Source organism: Scyliorhinus torazame, chromosome 4 (assembly GCF_047496885.1).
Source record: "Scyliorhinus torazame isolate Kashiwa2021f chromosome 4, sScyTor2.1, whole genome shotgun sequence".
Taxonomy (NCBI): Eukaryota; Metazoa; Chordata; class Chondrichthyes; order Carcharhiniformes; family Scyliorhinidae; genus Scyliorhinus; species Scyliorhinus torazame.
The window spans coordinates 232,498,081-232,520,646 of record NC_092710.1 but is presented as its reverse complement, the minus strand read 5'-3'; the positions used below and the strand labels follow the sequence as shown (position 1 = coordinate 232,520,646).

Sequence of the window (22,566 nt, the reverse complement as noted above, 5' to 3'; positions counted from 1 at the left end):
AGGCACCTTCCCGTGTATATAGACTAGCCTCATGTACATAGTTATGTAAATACTACACACACATGGTCAGATACACTCATTACACGTCATTTATTCTCACATAGGCACATGTTCTTTGTAAAAAAGGGGGATGTCATAATATACATCAGTACATTATGGTGCAATCACATACACACACTGATGGACATGCAGTAGGACCAACCAGCATACATAATACCGCAGCCAATCACCAGTGAGAGCACAAGCACTATAAAGACAGGGGACAGGAGAGTTCCTGCTCATTCTAGCAGCAGCCAGCTCAGAGCACAGAGCTCACAGCCTGCATCACAGACATTCACCATGTGCTGAGTGCCTCACCATAGCTTGTGATAGGAAAGGGTCCACAGTTAAGCTGGTATTGCTTATACCCACGTTTACAGTCTGTTAGCATAGTTGAACAGTTAATAAAATAGCGTTACACCACTTCCAGCATTGTTGGCTTGTTTGTGAACCAGAACTCCCAACACGACAAAACCCAAAAGAGATTTAATTTAACTAGGTATTGGAAGTGGTAAATTGAATGCAATTCACCAGTGGTACTTTGTTAGGGCTTTTCCAACATAAAATCCACACCTTAATTTACTTCTCAATTTGCAGTCTGAAAAAGGAAAAAGTAATGCAAGATTGTGCACAAGGAACAATAAAGTTTTATGTCCAGATGCCAAAACTTGCCCTCATGACTTTAGTTCACTTACCTGTTCATTTAATAGTGTTATTATATCTGCAACATCAGACTTCTGAAGATTCTCTTGCCCAATAATTTCAAAAATTGGAGGGTCATCTGGATATTGTTCTATGTATGTGAATTGGATGGTTGCTTCAACAGCTATTAAAAGACAATTATTGAATTTAACACTTAATCGGATGCAGTACCTATGGGGATTACAAATCAGCTCAAATTCAGGTTTAAAATAAAGTTTACCTGTGTACAAATTGTGAATATAGTAAAACATGATTTGAAAGCAGTTTCAGCTTCACACAAACTAAACATGAGGCAGGCAAATCCATTATTTTAGGCGAATTAAGATGTTGAAGCTGTGATGCGCTTAGCAACTAACAAAAATATCAAAGGAATCTCAGCATAACAGGCCATTTTGTCCATTGTGCAGGTGCTAGTCCCCTATTAGAGCCATCTACTCTGTTCCCATTTCTTGTTACTTTAAATATATCTCTAAAAAAATTGAATGTACCAACTTCTTAAATGTTGGCCAATTTGGCTTCAATATAAAGACATGACTATACAATTAAACATTTGTTTAAAAATCCTAACAGGAGGCTCGATTTTTTAAAATGTCCACTGTTAAATACTGACAACCAGACAAAGAACACACCCAAGGCTATAGAATAAAAGTCAGTTCTTTAGTTTATCAGTCATGTCAACTTACACCAACTAAATTTGTATGAATGAAGTAACATTGTAGCCAATATTGGAAATTTATTTATTTGTGCAACAGGTTTCTTTTAATAAAAACTAGCAGATCTCTCTCCCATGGCATATTCTGAGAGTTGGGGAATAAGTCATTTTACAATAGGATGATTCAGCCATGTACAATGTATTTGGTACAATGTGTGTACCAAATTTTGGTTGTCAAATATAGTATATTTCTTTTTAATTCTGTAAATACTAGCTGTGTTTTGGAAATAAAATACTCTATTTTTCTGCAAGAACTGTAAAGTCATTCTTTGACTGTACTTCATTTCTGCTTTAGTCTCTTTAGAGCCAGTTGGAATGAATGCATCATAGTTTGACAATAGGTGTGTGTTAAACAGTAGTGGAGAGGGAGGGAAGGGTCCTGTTGCAATGTTGCTGAGCTTTAATTGAGATTAGATTGGAGGTTTGAAAGTACTCTGAAAGGCAAAATCTAGTGCTTTGTAGCACCAGAAAGCAAAATGCAGTTTGGTTCGGCACAGCATATTCTGATGTTTCATAGCACATTACTAAGCTGCATAATTGATAGCACGGTGGCACAGTGATTAGCACTGCTGCCTCACAGCGCCAGGAATCCGGTTTCGATTTCGACCTTGGGTGACTGTGTGGAGTTTGTACGTTCTCCCTGTGTCAGCGTGGGTATCCTCCGGGTACTCGATTTCCTCCCACAGTCCAAAGATGTGCAGGTTAGGTGGATTGGCTATGCAAAATTGTCCTTGGGTGCAGTTACAGGTATAGGGTGGGGGATTGGGCCTAGGTGGGATGCTCTTTCAGAAGGTCGGTGCAAACTCAATGGGCTAAATGGCTTCCTTCTGCACTGTAGGAACTCAATGATTCGACAATGATTCATTGCATTATCTTTCTTTCATGCATGGGAACTCAAAAATACTTCCTCCCACTTTAAATACTGCATCTAAATTTAAACATCATGAAATAGTTTACAAAGGCAAAAGAAATTTACCATTAATCCATACATGAAGAACATGGTCTGAGGTGCAATTAGAAAGTAAATACAATAGAAGCTAGGATAGGAAGCCCGATCTGGAAAAACAAGCCAGCCAAAGTTCTGACAGGTCCATTTGCAGGATGCAGGCCGCCATCTAGAGGCTTGGGCAAGGAACTGCCAATTGAGACAATGAATAGCTCTTTCACAAAGCCCACATACATCACAGGTTGAACTTCCTTTCTGCTGAAAGATTTTGTCATTTAGCTGGAAAAGCTAAAAGAGTTCAAAAATATGTTCAACACTTTATGACAGAGTTCAGTAACTTCTGACAAAAGACATAATCCCAATTTACTGCAAATCAAGAGTGATGGATTGCGTCAAGGACGTGCAGTGTAAGGTTTACAAGAGCAACAATAAATGAACAATTGTAGCTAAAATTATCAAAATTATACAACAAGAAACAAACCCAAGTTTTGGCATGAAAAAAGCTCAGGCTCATCATGATTTATGAACACTATATGCTTGAAATTAGTTTTTTTTTAAAAAGTCGTTATTTCCAAATATTTTTCCTCACCTCATACTTGGCATACACCACACAAGACCTCACAGAGAACATTTTTAATGTAAAGGTGGTGGAAGAGAGGGATAGCGATTCCACTGTGCAGTGCCTTCCCCATAATGCTACATCATCATCTTTGTGATGCACTTAACGGTAGCCTTGTTTCCCAAAGAACTTTAGAAAATAAAACTTCACACTGAGTCACACAGGCAGATATTAGAGCAGATGCCCAAAGTTTGGTCAAAGAAGTAGGTTTTAGGAAGCTTCTTGAAAGGAGGAATGAGAATGGAGATATATATGGGGGGAATTCGACAGTGTAGGGCCTAAGCAGGTGAAGTCATGCCTGCCAGAAGGGAAATAGTTAAATCCTAGGATGCTCAAAAAGCCAAAATTAGCACAGATTTCTCGAGGGTTACGGTGCTGGAGATTACAGCAGTAGGCAAGGCTGAAATTATGGAGAGACTTGAAAACAAGAGTAAGAATTTAAAAATTGAGGCATTTGCTTAATTGGGAGCCTGTATAGGCCAGCAAGCATAGTGGTGATGGGCGAACAGGATTTAGGACATTGGCTGCAGAGTTTTAGATGACCTCAAGTTCGATTACACAGTGACATACTTGACCCCCCAAAAACATTCTGAATGGGAAAAATACATGGTCGTATTCTGGAAAATGTAATATGCAAATGCTTAAGAATGCTCAGTAACAACACTTAATAAATTCCAACTTAATTAACAAAAAGTCATGGCTATTTACTGTACTTCCATTTTCTGCCAATAACTATAGTACTTTTACAGTTCTTTAAGTAATTATCTTGCGATTCCCATTCACAAACCAATTAAAATTCCTTTCAGTCTTTTGTTTAAAAAGCTATTTAATGATTTGATTGGCAATTTTAAATCAAATTAATCTCAATCCAAGAACCAGAGTTATCATTAGAAACACAGACATTTATTAACCCTGGTTATCTACTTAATATTTTGTACACTTAATTTGATTTGCTACACTTCACAATCAGCTTTGGCAATCACACCAATATTCAGAAAATCAGAGAAAACATGGGTTTAATTTTTAAATTGTTACTACTTTATGCTACAGGTGTGTGAACACAAATTTAGGCCTCTTACAGTCAGAAACAGGGGAATTTATAATGGGGACAAAGAAATGGCTGACCAACTAAATATATACTTTTGGTTCAGTCTTCAGACAGGAGGATGCAAATAACATACCAGAAATGTTGGGGAACACGGATTTAGTGAAAGGGAGAAACTGCGGGAAATCAGAATTAGTAAGGAAATGGTGTTTGGGAAATTGATGGGATTGAAGGTCGATAAATCCCCAGGGCCTGATAATGTACATTCCAGAGTATTTGAGGAAGTGGACCTAGAAATAGTGGATACATTGGTGATCATTTTCCAAGACTATGGAACAGTTCCTACGGATTGGCGGATAGCTAATATAACCTCAATATTTGAAAAGAGAGGTAGAGAATAAACAGGGAACTATAGACCAGTCAGTCTGATGTCAATAGTGGGGAAAAAGCTTGAATCCATAGTAGAGCACTTGGAAAACAGAGGCAAAATTGGACAGCGCAGCATTGCTTTATGAAAGTGAAATCATGCTTGACAAATCTACTGGAATTCTTCGAGGATCTACATAGTAGAGTTGATGAGGGAGAGATTGGAATGGGAATGTATTGAGAAGGACAGTAAAATGGTTAGCACTCAGGAAACAAAGAGTAGGAGTAAACGGGTCTTTTTCCAAGTGCAAGCAGCGACTATTGAGGTACCACAGGGATCAGTGCTGGGATCCCAGCTATTCACAATGTATATAAATGGTTTAGATGAGGAATCTAAATGCAACATTTCCAAATTTGCAGTTGACACAAAGCTGAGTGGGAGGGTGAGCTGTATGGAGAAAGCAGAGTGCTATTTGGACCAGTTGAGTGAGTGGGCAAATGCATGGCAGATAACATGAATAAAAGTGAGATTATCCACTTTGGTAACAAAACAGGAAGGCAAATTATCATCTGAGTGGCCAAAGATTGAGAGAGGGGAATTGCAATGAAACCTGCGTGTCCTTGTTCACCAGTCGCTGAAAGTAAGCATGCAGGTACATTCGCGTACAGGAGCCCAGATATCTTGCTGTAGTTTACAGGGCCTTGGTGAGACCACACCTGGAATATTGTGTGCAGTTTTGGTCCCCTTATATGAGGATTTCTCAGATGGCAGGACTGCCGTATGAGGGGAGATTGAATCACTTATATTCGCTTGAGTTTAGAAGAATGAGGGGAGATCTCATAGAAACCTATAGGATTCTAATAGGATGGCAGATCAGGCGCAAAGGGCCGAATAGCCTACACGTATTTTTTTATTCTAAGGATATATTACAATGGCCCAGATTTTGCTGGGGCAGGGCATCTCATAGTGTTTATGTTATATATGGTTGTGCGCATCCAGGTTTTTAAAATATTTGCAAGTGAATCCAGGAGCTTGGAAACAACAGGTCAAACCACGTCACCCAAACCAATAAAATGAAAGGATTAAAAAATAAATAGAGACAGGACTGAGGAGAGTGACTTTGATGTTAAATTAGGTATATAAACAGAATATCTTTGTTCATGAATTGCAGAAAGTTGGTGTGCAGGTACAGCATGTAATTAAAAAACAAATGGAATGTTTTTTAAAAAGAAATTTCCAATTAAGGGGCAATTTAGCGTGGCCAATCTTCCTACCTTGCACATTTTTGGGTTGTGGGGGCGAGACCCACGCACACACGGGAGAATGTGCAATCTCCACACAGACAGTGACCCGGGGCCGGGATCGGACCAGGGTCCTCGGCGCCGTGAGGTAGCAGTGCTAACCACTGAACCATCGTGCCACCCTAAAAGGCAAATGGAATGTTAGTGTTTATTGCAAAAGGATTGAAGTGTAAAAGTAGAGAGGTGTTGCTGCAGCTGCATAGGGTGTTGGTGAGACCACAGCTAGAGTATTGTGTCCTGTTTTGGTCTCCTTATTTGAGGAAGGATGTGCTGGCATTGGAGGCAGTTCATCAGAATGATTCTGGGGTTTAAAGGGTTGACGTATGAGGAGAGATTATACAGTTTTGGCTTAGACTTGCTAGAGCTTAGAAGGATTCAAGAAGATCAGATCGAGGTATATAAAATAATAAAAGGGACTGAGAAAATATACGTAGACCAAATGTTCTACGTATTGTAACATTGCCCATGTGGGGCAATATTAGAACAAAAGGTCAAAGATATAGATAGGTTGAGAGATGGTAGATTTAGGACAAAGATGAGGAGGAACTATTTCTCGCAGAGGGTGATGAATTTGTGGAATTCGCTGCCCCATAGTGCGGTGAAATGTGAGACATTAAATAGTTTCAAGTAGATAGGTATATTTCTGATTTAAAAAAAACAGGTTAAAGGGATATGCGGAACAGGTACGGAGGTGGATTTGAGACCAGCAAGAGATCAGTCATGATCTGATTAAATGGCGGAGCCAGCTCAAAGGATTGAATTGCCTACTTCTGCTTCTAATTCCTCTGTTCCTATGTTCTATGCAAGAGGGAGAAAATAAAATCTAAACATTGCGAAGAAAACTTCAATAGCAATTCATACCGGCTGGTTTAGCTCAGTGGGCTAGACAGCTGGTTTGTGATGCGGAACAAGGCCAGCAGCGCGGGTTCAATTCCCGTATCAGCTTACCCGAACAGGCGCAGGAATGTGGCGACTCGGGGCTTTTCACAGTAACTTCATACTTGTGAAAATGAAAGGCTATTATTATCCCGAAGAAATATTATCTCATGTTTACTCATTTACATTCTGGGCAAGTGGGATTGATTGAGAGCAGTTAACAATTATTACAATTATCAGGGCACAGAGTTAAGACTCTAGCAAGTGTTAATGGGTAATTAATATACAAATACAGGAACTTCACAAAAACTGAAGGGAGGTTTATGTGAGATGCGATTTTCATGAAGCAACACAAAGAGCGCAATCCCTGCCACAAATGCTGGCCATTTGCACAGTAATAAGGAGAGCATTTTTCAGACGTTCTCAGCAAATTTGGCTTAGAGATGTAATCAAGGTGCAACAGGTTTATGACAGAATTTCCAGTTTGGAACAAGAATGGGAAACACCACCAATCTCCAATATACTTGAATCACCATCTATATAACGAGGTGAGGAAGGCGGCCCATGTAGAACTGGAACAAAGAACACAGATTTCCATTTCTATTATTTGGAGCAAGTGAGCACAGTCAAAAGGAGAAGTTGTTCAATATGAGTAAGTTCGGTCATGTGGAGGAGGGTAGTGGTGGATGGGGACTGATTAGGAAGAAACATGAATGGTCTTTGACCCGAAAGATTAATTATATTTTCCTCTCTAAAGTTGCTACTGGTCGCATATTTTCAGCAATGATTGTTTCTAATTTGTTTTTGTGTTAAAGCTAGGACTTGCAACAGATCATCCACATTCTCGTCAGAGTAGAAATAGCAGGATATATCGGATGAATACGTGGCTGAAGAAATGGTGCAAGAGGGAGGGTTTCAGATTCCAGGGGCATTAGAACCTGTACAAACTGGATGAGTTACACCTGGGCAGGACCGGGACTGATATCCTGGGGAGAATTTACTCGAGTGGCTAGAGAGGGTTTAAAACTAAAAAAGCCAGGCGATGGGAACATTATGCAAGGAGTCAGAGGAGGAGGTATTCAAGGACAAAAACAAAAGACAGAAAGGCAGAGTGATAGGCAGAGAAACCAAGGGCCAGAATCAAACAGGGCTACAATGAAAATATTGGGAGTGGGACAAGTTAAAAAAACAAGCCGAAAGGCTTTGTGCCTTAACGTGTGGAACATTCACAATAAAGCGGGTGAACTAATGGCGCAAATAGATGTAAACGGGTATGATATAATCGGGAGTACGGAGACATAGCTGCAGGGTGACCAGGGATGGGAACTGAACATCCAGGAGTATTCAGTGTTTAGGAAGGACCGACAAAAAGGAAAAGGCGGTGGAGTTGCATTGCTGGTTGAAGATAAAATTAACGCAATAGTGAGGAAAGATATTAGCCACAACAATGTAGAATCTGCATGGATCAAGCTGAAAAACACCAAGGTGCAAAAAACGCAAGTGGGCTTCTTATATATAGTGATGTTGGGAATGGCATTAAACAGGAAATTAGAGACGCACGCAATAAAGGAACATCTATAATTATGGGTGATTGTAACTTGCATATAGATTGGGCAAATCAAATGAGTCATAATACGATGAGGAGAAATTGCAAGAGTGTATATGCAATGGTTTTCTGGACCAATATGTTGAGGAACCAATGAGAGAACATGTCACCCTAGGCTGTGTAATGAGAATGGAATCATTGGCAAATCTGGTTGTGTGAGGCCCCTTTTGATGAGCGACCATAATATGATAGAATTTTTATCAAGATGATGTAGTTGATTCTGAGATTAGGGTTCTAACTCTTAATAAAGGAAATGATGATGAGGCTGAAGTTAGCTATGATTGATTGGGAAATGTTACTTAAAGGGATGACTATGGATAGACAATGCCAAACATTCACTGATTGGGATAAACATAAGAATGCCAAACTTCAAACTATCACAACGATTTATACTACAGAAGAAAAAGGTGCCAAAGTCAATTCTGGTTGGCTGAGGTGTTGCCATGGAGAAAGCAATAGGAACTCATGACCCCTTTTAGCTCCTTGCTGATTCAAAAAGGCACAAAATCACATCCAACAGTAGACTTTTAAATTGGAATTCATTAAAATAAAGATGCTTGGAAACGGGCTTGAATGAAGTTTAGGCCAAACATTAGGGAACCATCGCTTGAACCTGACCAAATTTATTCAGCTGTGGAAGCCCCCTCTGGGATTGAAGGCAGGAAAAATCGAGGCCTAAGTTGAAGCTGGTCCTCTACTACAACAAGAAATCTCAGCTTGATCCTTTCTTAGGAATAGAAAATCATCCATTCAGCTACATCTGCTGCATCACCCCTTCCCCTTGTTTCCAACTGCATCTTTCTCTGGTTTCTTACCTAACTTCCATTGGGTTCAGCAAGTTCATCCTGTCCATGAGATCTACCACCTGGTACCATAATCAAGTTCCCATGAACCTGTGCAGTACCTTCCCTCCCATCCTAATCCTCATTCTAGCTGATATTGTCAATGGTTCCCATCTTTTTTCGCATTATTCAAAATTGCTATCCCCGCCTCTTCAAGTCTCCATCCAGGGCAAACTCGCCAACACTGGGTGGAGTATCTACACTCATCCTTCTCGACCTCCCTCAGTCTTCAAAGTGGTCAACAACACCATGTTCCGTTACAACCCGTTTTCTGTTGCCAGCGTAGAACTGCCCTCATTTGGTTCCACTTTTACCCATTTGATCCAAGTTACAGCATCTCCAGCAATGACTTCACATCCTTCCTCTGTAATAGCTGCTCTAAAGCTTCCCACGGTTCGATCCTTGGCGGCCTCCTCTTCATTGTGTTGTATTTTGTTATCCCATTTGACCATGCTGAGCTTCCAACCCCATATCCCTTTTGACCAAAAGAAGCTACGCTCATTTCCACCTATATAGTGGCACCCACCTCTGTCATTAGCGGTTAGTGAATCCATCATCCATTCCTCCAGTTTAGAATATTACAATGCTCTGCATAAAATCCAGACCATCCAGAACTCTATGTCTGACACAAAGTCCCACTCGCCTATTGCCTCACGCTTTGTGGCTTACATTGAGCCCTGGTCCCCAAATGCTTAAATATAAAAAAAAGAACTGGAGAATTAAAAATGGGGGAAAATGTGCAAAAGATCAGCAGATATTATACAGTAAAGAATTTATTATAATGTACAATAATGTCATTAGTCCAATCCTAGAGAGATTTATTTAACGTGTTTATTTTGAACAATCAAAAGCCTTCAATTCTGTATAATCCAGCACACAGCAAATTGAAAGTGACTTCAAAAGATCCAAAAGGATATTGTCTAGCACTGTTCCACATTTCCGTGATTACAAATATGGAATCAGAAACACAACACACAACCAGTCAAACTTTCAATTTTATATTTATACAATATGAACGGAAATCCTGTGCAATACTCAATAAGATATTTAACCAGATGTATGCACTTACTTTCTTCATTTTCACCAGTGTCAGATGTTACTGTGATAGTGAAACTTGTAGGATTCTCCAACACCACTGGGAAAAAACAAAACGTTAGAAGAAAAGTCTAGACTACTATAACCAAGCAAGATACACTAATAAGCCAATAAAGCAGTTTGCACACATTTCTTTTTCCCCCATAATCTAGTATTAGCATTCTTTTATTCATTTTGGTTTTCCTTCTGTCAGTAACACTTTGCATAAAAGCACAGCTCACTCAATAATCCCAAAGGCTGGAGAATCAAGAGTTAAATCTGCACTTTAGTAAATCTCCATTTACATAGCACAATATGGTAGAGGATGCGCTATATTATAATCCTGTCACTGCTGACACTAATAGGAACGGTGTCAGGCATTACATGCTTACTCAGGCCACACTGCAGCCGCCGGCTCAATGATTAACTGCCCTCGAGGCATTTCTGGTTGGCAGAAGAGATTTGGAAATATTTTAGAGGGGTCATCTGTCTTTAGACCCAATGTCACTTTTCTTGCTTGATCAATGGCTATGTTTATTTTCAACAAGCTGAACAAGTGCAGGGTCTTCCTACAGAGCCAGGTTAGTTAGATCAATTAGATTCTTAACCACAGGGTCATGGCTTCAAGCACCATTTTGGATGATCAATTGTTTTTAAAGATTTTCAAGACATTTTTATTCTACTTATTTTTCTATCAGGTTTGCAGGGAGAAAATATCTACTGGTCACTCCCAGGAACTTTGTATTCACTGTTGGAATAAATATTTTTAAAAACAGCATTTCTTTATTCCACAATTTCAAAGACTTTACTCTAAATTATACTTGCCATTATAAATCAAATTTCATAACATCCTTCACAATCACTCAAATTTTAAAACTGAAGATAGATACATTAATAGGGGCAGCGGCAGGTTACCAGCATGGGAACGCGGGGCAGCGGCAGGTTACCAGCATGGGAACGCGGGGCAGCGGCAGGTTACCAGCATGGGAACGCGGGGCAGCGGCAGGTTACCAGCATGGGAACGCGGGGCAGCGGCAGGTTACCAGCATGGGAACGCGGGGCAGCGGCAGGTTACCAGCATGGGAACGCGGGGCAGCGGCAGGTTACCAGCATGTGAACTCGGGGCAGCGGCAGGTTACCAGCATGGGAACGCGGGGCAGCGGCAGGTTACCAGCATGGGAACGCGGGGCAGCGGCAGGTTACCAGCATGGGAACGCGGGGCAGCGGCAGGTTACCAGCATGGGAACGCGGGGCAGCGGCAGGTTACCAGCATGGGAACGCGGGGCAGCAGCAGGCTACCAGCATGGGAACGCGGGGCAGCGGCAGGTTATCAGCATGGGAACGCGGGGCAGCAGCAGGCTAGCAGCATGGGAACGCGGAGCAGCGGCAGGTTACCAGCATGGGAACGCGGGGCAGCAGCAGGTTACCAGCATGGGAACGCGGGGCAGCAGCAGGTTACCAGCATGGGAACGCGGGGCAGCAGCAGGCTACCAGCATGGGAACGGGGGTAGCGGCAGGTTACCAGCATGGGAACGCGGGGCAGCAGCAGGTTACCAGCATGGGAACATGGGGCAGCGGCAGGTTAAAGAGCAGGAACGCAGAGCGGTGGCAGGTTAAAGAGCAGGAGGGGAGAGCGGCGGCAGGTTAAAGAGCGGGAAGCAGAGCGGTGGCAGGTCAAAGAGCGGGAACGCAGAGCGGCAGCTGGTTAAAGAGCGGGAACGCAGAGCGGCAGCAGGTCAAAGAGCAGGAACGCAGAGCAACAGCAGGGCAAAGAGCGGGAACAGAGTGGCGGAAGGTTAAAGAGCGGGAATGCAGAGCAATGGCAGGTTAAAGAGCGGGAACGCAGAGCGGCGGCAGGTTAAAGAGCGGGAACGCAGAGCGGCGGCAGGTTAAAGAGCGGGAACGCAAAGCGGGGCAAGTTAAAGAGCAGGAACGCAGAGCGGGGCAGATTAAAGAGCAGGAACGCAGAGCGGCGGCAGTTTGAAGAGCAGGAATGCAGAGCAGTGGCAGGTCAAAGAGCGGGAACGCAGAGCAGCATCAGGTTAAAGAGCGGGAACGCAGAGCGGGGCAGGTTAAAGAGCAGGAACGCAGAGCGGCGGCAGGTTAGAGAGCGGGAACGCAGAGCGGCGGCAGTTTGAAGAGCAGGAATGCAGAGCGGTGGCAGGTCAAAGAGCGGGAACGCAGAGCGGCATCAGGTTAAAGTGCAGGAACGCAGAGCGGCGGCTGGTTAAAGAGCGGGAACGCAGAGCGGCGGCTGGTTAAAGAGCGGGAACGCAGAGCGGCGGCAAGTCAAAGAGCAGGAACGAAGAGCAACGGCAGGGCAAAGAGCGGGAACAGAGTGGCGGAAGGCTGAAGTGCGGGAACGCAGAGCGGTGGCAGGTTAAAGTGCGGGAAAACAGAGCAACGGCAGGTTAAAGAGCAGGAATGCAGAGCGACAGCAGGTCAAAGAGCGGAAACACAAAGAGCGACGGCAGGTCAAAGTGCGGGAACGCAGAGCGGCGGCAGGTCAAAGAGCAGGAACGCAGAGCAACGGCAGGGCAAAGAGCGGGAACAGAGTGGCGGAAGGCTGAAGTGCTGGAACGCAGAGCGGTGGCTGGTTAAAGTGCGGGAAAACAGAGCGACAGCAGGTTAAAGAGCAGGAATGCAGAGCGACAGCAGGTCAAAGAGCGGAAACACAGAGCGACGGCAGGTCAAAGTGCGGGAACGCAGAGCGGTAGCAGCAGTTTAAAGAGCGGGAACGCAGAGCGGTGGCAGCTTAAAGAGCGGGAAAACAGAGCGGAGGCAGGTTAAAGAGCAGGAAAGCAGAGCAGAGGCAGGTTAAAGAGCGGGAACGCAGAGCGCAAACCCAGTATAAAGCAGTGTTCGGAATGTCGCATGCTGAATGGAATCAAATTTTTCCAAACATATATACCAGACAGTGCCACCCTCAAGAGCCCGCCACTGCACTTTATGGATACCAGGGTAAGAGATCCTGTGGGTGGAAGAAAGGAGGACAATACGAGTATGTGTGTTTGCATGTCCACCTCATGACTCTTCAGCGCACCCAAGCCCAGAACCAGTGTGCTACAGTCCTCAAGTGTATCGAGCCCAACACTGGACAGATGAATCCAAAGAACAATTTTACTTCAGCTTCAAACAATCCTTGGCCCAGGTCCCAATGGGCAACAAGCTGATTCTCCTTGGCGACTTCAAGGCCAGAGTTGGAAGGGTCACAGACATCTATGGTGGTGTAATAGGCAGAGAGGGTAAGAAATTGCAAAACCAATGGTAGTCAGCTCCTTGAAAAATGCCGAGAATACAGCCTGGTCATAACCAATACCTTGTTCTGTAAGAGAGACAAGTGCAAGGCCTCATTGCAACACCCTCACTCCATGCACTGGCACCTGCTCGACTAGGTCATCATCCAAGTCAGGGACCACAAGGATATGCGTGGCACGCACAGCATGACTGGAGTCGATTACTGCTGGGTGAACCACAATCTAATCTTTCCTCCCAATGTAGCCCCAAAGCAGAGGCGGCAACAGAAACAACACCGCAGGAAAATCAGCGCTGAGGCACTTAAATGCGCTGATGAGAGCTCTATTGAGCCAGCACCTCACTGTCCACCTGATGCCTCCCGGTGACCCAGAGCATCCACAGTGCCTGGTCCGCCCTCAAGGGCTTGATAATCAGCATCTGTGAAGAGATGTTTGGTCACTCAACCAGGAAATAACAAAACTGGTTTGATGAGAACGACCAGGAGATCCAAGGGCTGATGAACCACAAGCGCAATGCTTTTCTTAACCTGGAAATTCAACCCAACTCGAGAGCAAGAAAGCAGCTCTACAGAGGGCCGAACTCCAGCACCCAAGGCCTCACTCTACTGCTGGCCAAGAATGGAAAGTGGTCATCACGAACAGAGAGGCACTCAGCACCCGCTGGAAGGAGCACTTCAAAGCCTCCTGAACAGAGACTCTGTCTTCAACATGTGTATCCTCGATTCCATTCTGCAGCATGTGGCCCACTACCATTTCAGGACAACTTCAACATGGCACAAGGTAGAAAAGGCCATCCGACAGCTAAAGAACAACCAGGCATCAGGAACAGTTGGATCCACTAAAACATGGCGGAGAACTAAAACATGCTGAAGCACTAAAACATGGCGGAGAACCACTATTGGCGGAACTTCATGATTTTATATCCCTTATCTAAAAGGAGGAGAGCATGCCAGGAAATCGCAGACTGTGTAATTGTGGCCATCTTCAAAAAAGGTGGCATTCCAACTGCAGAAACTAGAGGAATTTTCCTGCTATCGAAATCATGGATGGTCATTGAAAGAGTTGTCCTTAAATGCCTGTACGTAACTCCACTATTTAAAAAGGGATGTAGAGAGAGAACATGGAATGAGAAACCAGTCAGCCTAAGGTCAGTTGTGGGGAAAATACTAGAGTCCATTATGAGAATTAATAGCAGAGCACTTGCAAAGCAGTGGTAATGTCGGACAGAATTAGCATTGATTTACAAATGGAAATCATACTCGACAAATCTACTGGAAATCTTCGAGGATGTAACTAGTAGAGTTTGAGTGGGAGCCTGTGAACGTTGTTTATTGGATTTTCTGAAGGCTTTCGTCAAGGCCCAAAAAACAAAATTAGTGTATAAAATTAAAGCACATGGGATTAGTGTATTGAGAAAACTGGTTGGCAGACAGGAAACAAAGATTAGGAATAAAAGGGTATTTTTCCAAGTGGCAGAAAGTGACTAGTGGGGTACCGCAGGGATCAGTGCTGGGAACCCAACTACTCACAATATAGTAATTATTTAGATGAGGGAACTAAACATAATGTCTCCAAATTTACAGAAGACGTAAAGCTAAGTGGGAGGGTGAGCTGTAAAGATGCAGATACTTCAGTGTGATTTGGACAAGTTGAGTGAGTGGGCAAATGCATGGCAGATGCAGTATAATGTGGATAAATGTGAGGTTATCCACTTTGGTTGAAAAACAGGAAGACAGATTATCTGAATGGCTATCGATTCATAATGGTTCATGTGTGCGGAACTTGGCTATAAGTTTCTGCTCGGCGATTCTGCATTGTCGCGTGTCCCGAAGGCCGCCTTGGAGAACGCTTACCCGGAGATCAGAGGCTGAATGCCCTTGACTGCTGAAGTGTTCCCCGACTGGAAGGAAACATTCCTGCCTGGTGATTGTCGCGCAATGTCCGTTCATTCGTTGTCATAGCATCTGCATGGTCTCGCCAATGTACCACGCTTCGGGACATCCTTTCCTGCAGCGTATGAGGTAGACAACGTTGGCCGAGTCGCACGAGTATGTACCGTGTATCTGGTGAGTGACGTTCTCACGTATCCATGTCGATGACCTGGCACGTCTTGCAGAGATTGCCATGGCAGGGTTGTGTGGTGTCGTGGTCGCTGTTCTGAAGGCTGGGTAGTTTGCTGCAAACAATGGTTTGTTTGAGGTTGCGTGGTTGTTTGAAGGCAAGTAGTGGGGGTGTGGGGATGACCTTGGTTCCGCACACATGAGTGCGGCCTCAACCGGGACCTGGGATTCATGTTGCATTACATTCACCCCCCACCATCTGGCCTGAGCTTGCGAAATCCTACCAACTGTCCTGGCTGGAGACAATTCACACCTCTTTAACCTGGGGTTACCCCTCTCTCTGGATCTGTAAACACTTAATTAACTGCAAATGCTCGCATTCTAAGCATTGTCTTGCATCTTTGAATTTGTCGATACATATGTTTCTGGAATATACCTCTTCATTCACCTGAGGAAGGAGCAGTGCTCCGAAAGCTAGTGACATCGAAACAAACCTGTTGGACTTTAACCTGGTGTTGTAAGACTTCTTACTGTGCTCATACACCAGTCGTGAAGGTAAGCATGCAGGTAAAGCAGGCAGTGAAGAAGGCAATTGGTATGTTGGCCTTCATTACAAGAGAATTCGAGAACAGGAGCAGGGATATCTTGCTGCAGTTTTTTTTATTTGTTCTTGGGATGTGAGCATCGCTGGCTGGGCAGGCATTTCTTGCCCATTCCTAATTGCCTTTGAACTGAGTGGGCTTGCTAGGCCATTTCAGAGGGGGCTTATCGTCCCGTGGGTCTGGAGTCACATGTAGGCTGGACCGGGTGAGGGGAGATTTCCTTCCCTGAAGGACATGCTATCCTTATTCGATCTTAGATGTTTTTTTTACGACAGTCAGCAATGGTTTCATGGTCATCATTATACTTTTAATTCCAGATTTTTTTATTGAATTCAAATTTCAGTATCTGCCATGGTGGGATTCGAACCCGAGACCCCAGAGCGTTACCAAGGGTCTCTGGGTTACTAGCCTAGCGACAATATTGGTACACCACCGTCTCCCCAATCATACAGAAGCTTGGTGAGACCACACCTGGAATATTGTGTGCAGTTGTCTCCTTATCTGAGGGAGGACTTTCTTGCTCGAGAGGGAGAAAAACAACCGCTGATTCCTGGAATAGCTGGACTGAGGTATGCGGAGATATTGAGTCGGTTAGGACTATATTTGCTGCAGTTTGGAAGACTGTCATAGAAAGGTAGAAAATTCTAATAGGATTAGACAGGGTAGGTGCAGGAAGGATGTTCACCATGGAGGAAGAGTCCAGAACCAGGGGTCACAGTCTAAGGATATGGAGCAAACCACCCAAGACTGAGATGAGGAGAAATGTCTTCGCCCAGAGTGGTGACCCTGTGGAATTCTCTACTGCAGAAAGCAATTGAAGCCAACACATTGTATGTTTTCAAGAAGGAGTTGGGTATAGGTTTTGGGGCTAAAAAGATCAAAGTATATGGGAGGGAAGGCAGGAAGAATTTACCCGGTTGGATGATCAGCCATGATCATAATGAATGTTGGGCATCCTCGGAGAGCCAAAAGGCCTCCTCCTGCTTCTATTTTCTATGCCGTCTCTCTGGCCAAAGAGATCCTTCCAGAGTTCCAAGGTGAATTCCACTCACTAAAGGGCACAATGGGTATGATCTTCACCAAACAGCAACTACAAGAGGAATACAGGGAACAGCACCAGCCCTTGTACATGGCCTTCTTTAACTTAACAAAGCTTTTTGACACTGTCAACCTTGAGGGATTATGGAGCATCCTCCTCTGATTTCAGCTGCCCCCAAAAGTTTGCCATCATCCTGTTCCTGCTCCATGATAACATACAAGCCATGATCTTGACTAAGGGATCCAATACAGGCCAAGGTCACATTTGGGGTCATTGCACTGATGCGCTTCTCGATCTTTCTTGCTGCAACGTTCCATCTCACCCTCAGCAAGCTCCCTGCTGGAGTGGAGTGGAGCTAAACTGCATAACAAATGGGAAGCTGTACAACCGTTGCTGCCTACAGGCCAAATCCAAGCTCAATGCAGACAATCCTCGGAGGCAGAACTACAAGCCATCACTAACATCTTCATTGAGGCGTACAGGAATATGGGCCTTACACTAAACATTCAAAGAGAAAGGTCCTCGGCCAACCTGTCTCCGTCACACAGCAATGCCCCCAGTTATCAAAATCCATGACCAGGCCTTGGGCAACCTGGACCACTTTCCACACCTTGGGAGCTTACTGTTAACAAGGGCAGACATCGACAACGAGGTTTAACACCGCCTTCAGTGAGCCAGCGCTGCCTTCGGTCATCTGAGGAAGAGCGTTTGAAGACCAAGACCTCAGGCCTGGCACCAAGCGCATGGTTTTCAGAACGGTCGTGATACTCACCCTCCCATGGCTCAGGGAGGTGGACTATGTACAGCAGGCACCTCAAAACCCTGGGGACGGACCACCAGACGTGACTCCGCAAAATCATGAAAATCCACTGGCAGGATAGGCGCAGTATTCTCGCTCTGGCCAACATCGTCAGCACTGAAGCATTGACCACGCTTGATGAGCTCTGCTGGGCAGGCCTGACAAGAGACCCCCAAAACAAGTGTTCTACCTGGAGCTTCGACACAGCAAGCGAGCCACATGAGGGCAGAGGAAATGCGTCAAAGATAACCCCAAAGCTCCTTGAGAAAGTGCAACATTCCCACTAACACCAGGAATCCCTGGCCCAAGACCGTCCAAAGTGGCAGAAAAGTATCCGGGGAGGTGTTGAACACTTCACGTTTCATCACTGAGAGCAATCGGAGGCCAACATCAACAGGGAAAGGAGAACGTGGCAGTGCGTGGCCACCTGGGCACCCTACCCACACGCTCCTCAAACCACCATCTGTGACAGAGAGTGCAAAAGTCCACCATGTCAGTTTGAAAACAAAAGTTGGTATCAGTAAAAGTTGCCCTCTTTGTTGTAAGAATTTAATCAGCTCACTAATGTCCTTTAGGAAATCATACTGCTATCCTTATTCGAGCTGTCCGAGAGGTGACTCCAGTTCCACAGCAATGTAGATGACTCTTAACTGATCGGAGAAGCCACTCAATTGTATCAAAGCCAGCAATGAAACTAAGGATGGACAATAAATTATGGCCTTGCAGTGAAAATGTAAAATGAGTCATGAATACCAAATTCTCCTTTCATTAAAAGATTTTGGGACTTTTTAAAACTTGTATTCATGTTTCTGAAAAAGAAGTGAATTTGTTAATTTATAATTGAATATCTTCATAAGCCTGTGCATTGAATTCTTTACCCTGACTTTTCAAAGTCACCTGCATAGGAAAACAATAGTGAAGTGTAAGTACATTTACAGGGTTAGTAGACAGCTGTATAGTTTAGCCAGCTGTTATTAGGGTTTCTCTGCTTTGGTAGCATTGGGAATGAGCTGGGAAATAGAAACACTATGAAGGGTAAGCCTGGGGTGTCAAAAATGGGGATGGATTTTACTGGATAACTCTTGAAACCCTGATTGTACTTGGGGGATTCCAAGGTTTTAGAAATGGGTAGTTTGCTACGGTCAAACAGCAGCGTGAGTACGGGTTATCAGGGTCTTTCCAATTGCGGGTTGGGCAGTGGTTCAGAGGTTAGAGTGAGAAGGCAGCATCCTGAGATTTGGATTTACTCAACTCTTATTACCCACCCCTACGTTGGGGCACTGGGCAGCATGGTAGCACAGTGATTAGCACTGTTGCTTCACAGTGCCAGGGTCCCAGGTTAGATTCCCGCTTGGGTCACTGTTTATGCGGAGTCTGCATATTCTCCCCGTGTCTGCGTGGGTTTTCTCCGGGTACTCCGGTTTTCTCCCACAAATCCCGAAAGACATGCGGTTAGGTGAACTGGACATTCTGAATTCTCCCTCTGTGTACCCAAACTGACACCGGAATGTGGCGACTAGGGGCTTTTCACAGTAACTTCATTGCAGTGTTAATGTAAGCCTACTTGTGACAATAATAAAGATTATTATTAAAGAAGGAGTCATATAGCAGTGTTGAAAAGAGAGGGAGCAAGCCCAGGGAAATCTGGCATTCTGTTCATCAGTTTCTGGCTTTATATTGTTCTTAAGCTTTCATTATATTTGAAACACAGAAATCTATGTGGATTCAGACAAGACTGGAAAGCAGGAGTGAGCTGGCTGGGTTAAAATATGTAACAAATGAGCAGGATCCACTAAGGGTCACTCCCAGATTTAAACATTAGAAATTAGATGAAATAAATAGAGATGTTAAATATGTAGTAAGCATTTGAAAAAACCCAAACACAAGATGGTAGAGATGTTAAGAACTGCACCACTTGCATCGCCAAGATGTAACTCGGGAGCTGTGAGAATCAGAGTCAGATGAGTCAGAGACAAGTAATGGGGGTTCAATAATAATAATTTTTATTGTCACAAGTAGGCTTACATTAACATTGCAATGAAGTTATTGTGAAAAGCCCCTAGTCGCCACATTCCGGCGCCGGTTTGAGTACACAGAGGGAGATTCAGAATGTCCAATTCACCTAACAAGCACGTCTTTTGGGATTTGCAGGAGGAAACCGGAGCACCCGGAGGAAACCCACGCAGACACAGGAAGAAAGTGCAGATTACGCACAGACAGTGACCCAAGCGAGAATCGAACCTGGGACCTTGGCGCTGTGAAGCAACAGTGCTAACCACTGTGCTACTGTATAACAATGACAGGACTGTTTTCCATGAAGTGTGCATGATAGGCAAGACCTTAAATTAGAAAAATACTCGAGATCTCCTTTTGAAATATGGGCTAGAGAGCCAAGTCAAGCAAAATTTACAAAACATTTGTATAGATATTTGAGAAAACTTCTTTGTACAAATGGGAGCAGAGGGTCAACTGCAACACTTAAATCTAAACGCTCAATCATTTCATTAAAATTTGTTATTTGAAGCCTCAGTCCAGTTATTGAAGCAGACTAGTTTTATCTCCTCTCCCAAATGACAATCATAGCTACTACATTCTGCTGACAACTTGAATTCCTAATGAACAATCCAAGTGACTTCCAATGATGCTGCAGTTTTAATAGCTCAGCAGCACCACTAGCAGGCACTAATAGATAGCCTTTACAATAAGCTCAGATAGGTGAAGATGCTGAACTCGAGAATTGTTTTTTAAAATATTGATTTTGAGTGATGCTTCTAATGCAGAATAAAGTACGTGATGCTGATGCAAGATCTAGTGAGGGATAGAGTCATAGTTTACAGCATGGAAACAGGCCCTTCGGCCCAGCTTGTCCACGCCGCCCAGTTTCTATCACTAAACTAATCCCACTTGCCCGCATTTGGCCCATATCCCTCGATAGCAAGAGTGAATAAAGTAGTCACCAGGATGCAACTGGGGGGGACCAGAACAAACTTGGCAATAGGCATTATTCGAAGCAGATGGAGGTCTTGTGGTCCAGGGAGTATTGTCCCTTCCTGAGCTAGAAACTCTGGGTTCAAGTCCTACTGCAGGACTTGTTAGTCAGTGAAGGAGCCTTTATGACACAGCCAAGCAGGTTGATAATAAATTGCAAATTCTTCCAACACGCCCATGACAGTAAGAGTGGAAAAGATTCCTGGTCAGTCATTCTTGGTGCAGAATGCTCAAGCTATAACCACTCGTCTCTCTCTAACAGGGATACCTGAAGGACCTCACAGAGATGGTTAAGTACAAGAGGAGATCATGGCCTAGAGCGAGAAAAGACCAACGAGGGGCGAGTAGAACGTCCAAGTGTTTAATGAGATGTGCCATCTTGGGGCTTCATTCTACACACTCCTTTTCCTGCTCGCACCAGAACATTCAGTAATGAGTAATTTAAACCCAGTATAGCAGCCGCACATCACTGCTGTAAGGGTTAATCTTTGAGTGTTACAATTTCAATGTAGCTGTTCCCAAAATAAAGAGTACCCAGGATCATGAATTGCTGCACCTCTGCAGGGATTGGAGAAGACAGAGTTAAAAGTGCCGCTTGTCAGTAATGTTTGTCCCACTCCTTGCATGTGGGGTGTGAGTACCGCAGCTCCCACCGCTCCAGCTCCAGGCCATTCCCGCATGTCCGGATCGGGCCTTGGAGCTGGCACGGGAGACCGGCCCGGGGGAAGGGCTCAGAGACCGGTTCCCACTCCTCCCTGGCTGAAGCTGCCCGGGCAGAGGCCGCTCACCTGTGAACGAGTCCGGGTAAATGGATTCCAGCGCCTCCAGCTCGTTGCGCTGCTCCTCGATGTAATCGGTCATGTTGAGCGGCTGAGAAACGCCATGGAGAGAAACCGGGCCGCCAACCGAGAGCCGAGTCGTCGTCCTCACCGCGCGCACGTCCGGTTCGCTGGAGCGGTACGACCGTGCGCGTGAGCAGAAGGCAGGCGCGCGTGCGCCCTGCTGTCGGCCCGCTTACTGACTGCATCAAAGATGGCGTAGATCACGGCAGAGTCCTCCCAGCCCCGCACGAAGGAGCTCGGAGGACTTCAAGGGCATCTCTTGACAGCGGGTCTTCGTTTGAATGCCAGCTCTGCGCATGCGCAGTTTGACTGAAAATCTCTGACATGACTGAGCGATGGGCGGCGCTGCTCCAATCATCAGAGCTGGGCAGCAGCCATGTTTGAACAGGCAGACTCGCGCCAAAAGCACTGCTGCGGACCATTCGAATCTGTTCTGTATTCCACTGTGTCTCTTCATTCCAGCCTGTCCCCGTGGACCCCACTTCGGTCTACAATTTACTTACCAGCTCCTTAATCCTTGCTTGTTCTTTCCTTTTACACTGTGGGTGAAGAAGAGCAGCTCCGTAAACACTGTTTAACATTCCCCATGAATGAAATGAAAGTCGCCATAGTCCCAGAGGACAGTAGGCTGCTTGCTCTGCTGTGAGGGCTGACTGGTGGTGATTTAACCTGAGGGTCACCACTCAGCTGAGTGATGAAAGATAACCTCAGCCACTGTGGGAAATGAACCCATGGATGTTGGTGTCATAGAATCATGGAATTTACAGTGCAGAAGGAGGCCATTTGGCCCATCGAGTGCACCAGCTCTTGGAAAGTGCACCCTACTTAAGCCCACACCACCCTAGCCCCG

At 44.7% G+C, this 22,566-nt stretch overlaps 1 protein-coding gene across 2 annotated transcripts in view; it reads right to left on the bottom strand.

Moving 5' to 3' along the window:
- The window catches only part of rwdd1 (RWD domain containing 1), a 36,807-nt gene extending 14,947 nt beyond the window's left edge, over positions 1-21,860 (bottom strand). The window contains exons 1-3 of one of the 2 annotated variants that reach the window (XM_072499446.1): positions 21,663-21,857; positions 10,125-10,190; positions 735-865 (exon numbers count right to left, since the gene is read on the bottom strand). In XM_072499446.1, coding sequence (XP_072355547.1) covers positions 735-865; positions 10,125-10,190; positions 21,663-21,735 — 270 coding nt within the window. In that variant the 5' untranslated portion in view covers positions 21,736-21,857. Of the gene's footprint in view, positions 1-734; positions 866-10,124; positions 10,191-21,662 lie in introns of both variants that reach the window. The other variant, XM_072499445.1, reaches the window with a different exon arrangement.
- Positions 21,861-22,566: the final 706 nt, after the last annotated feature.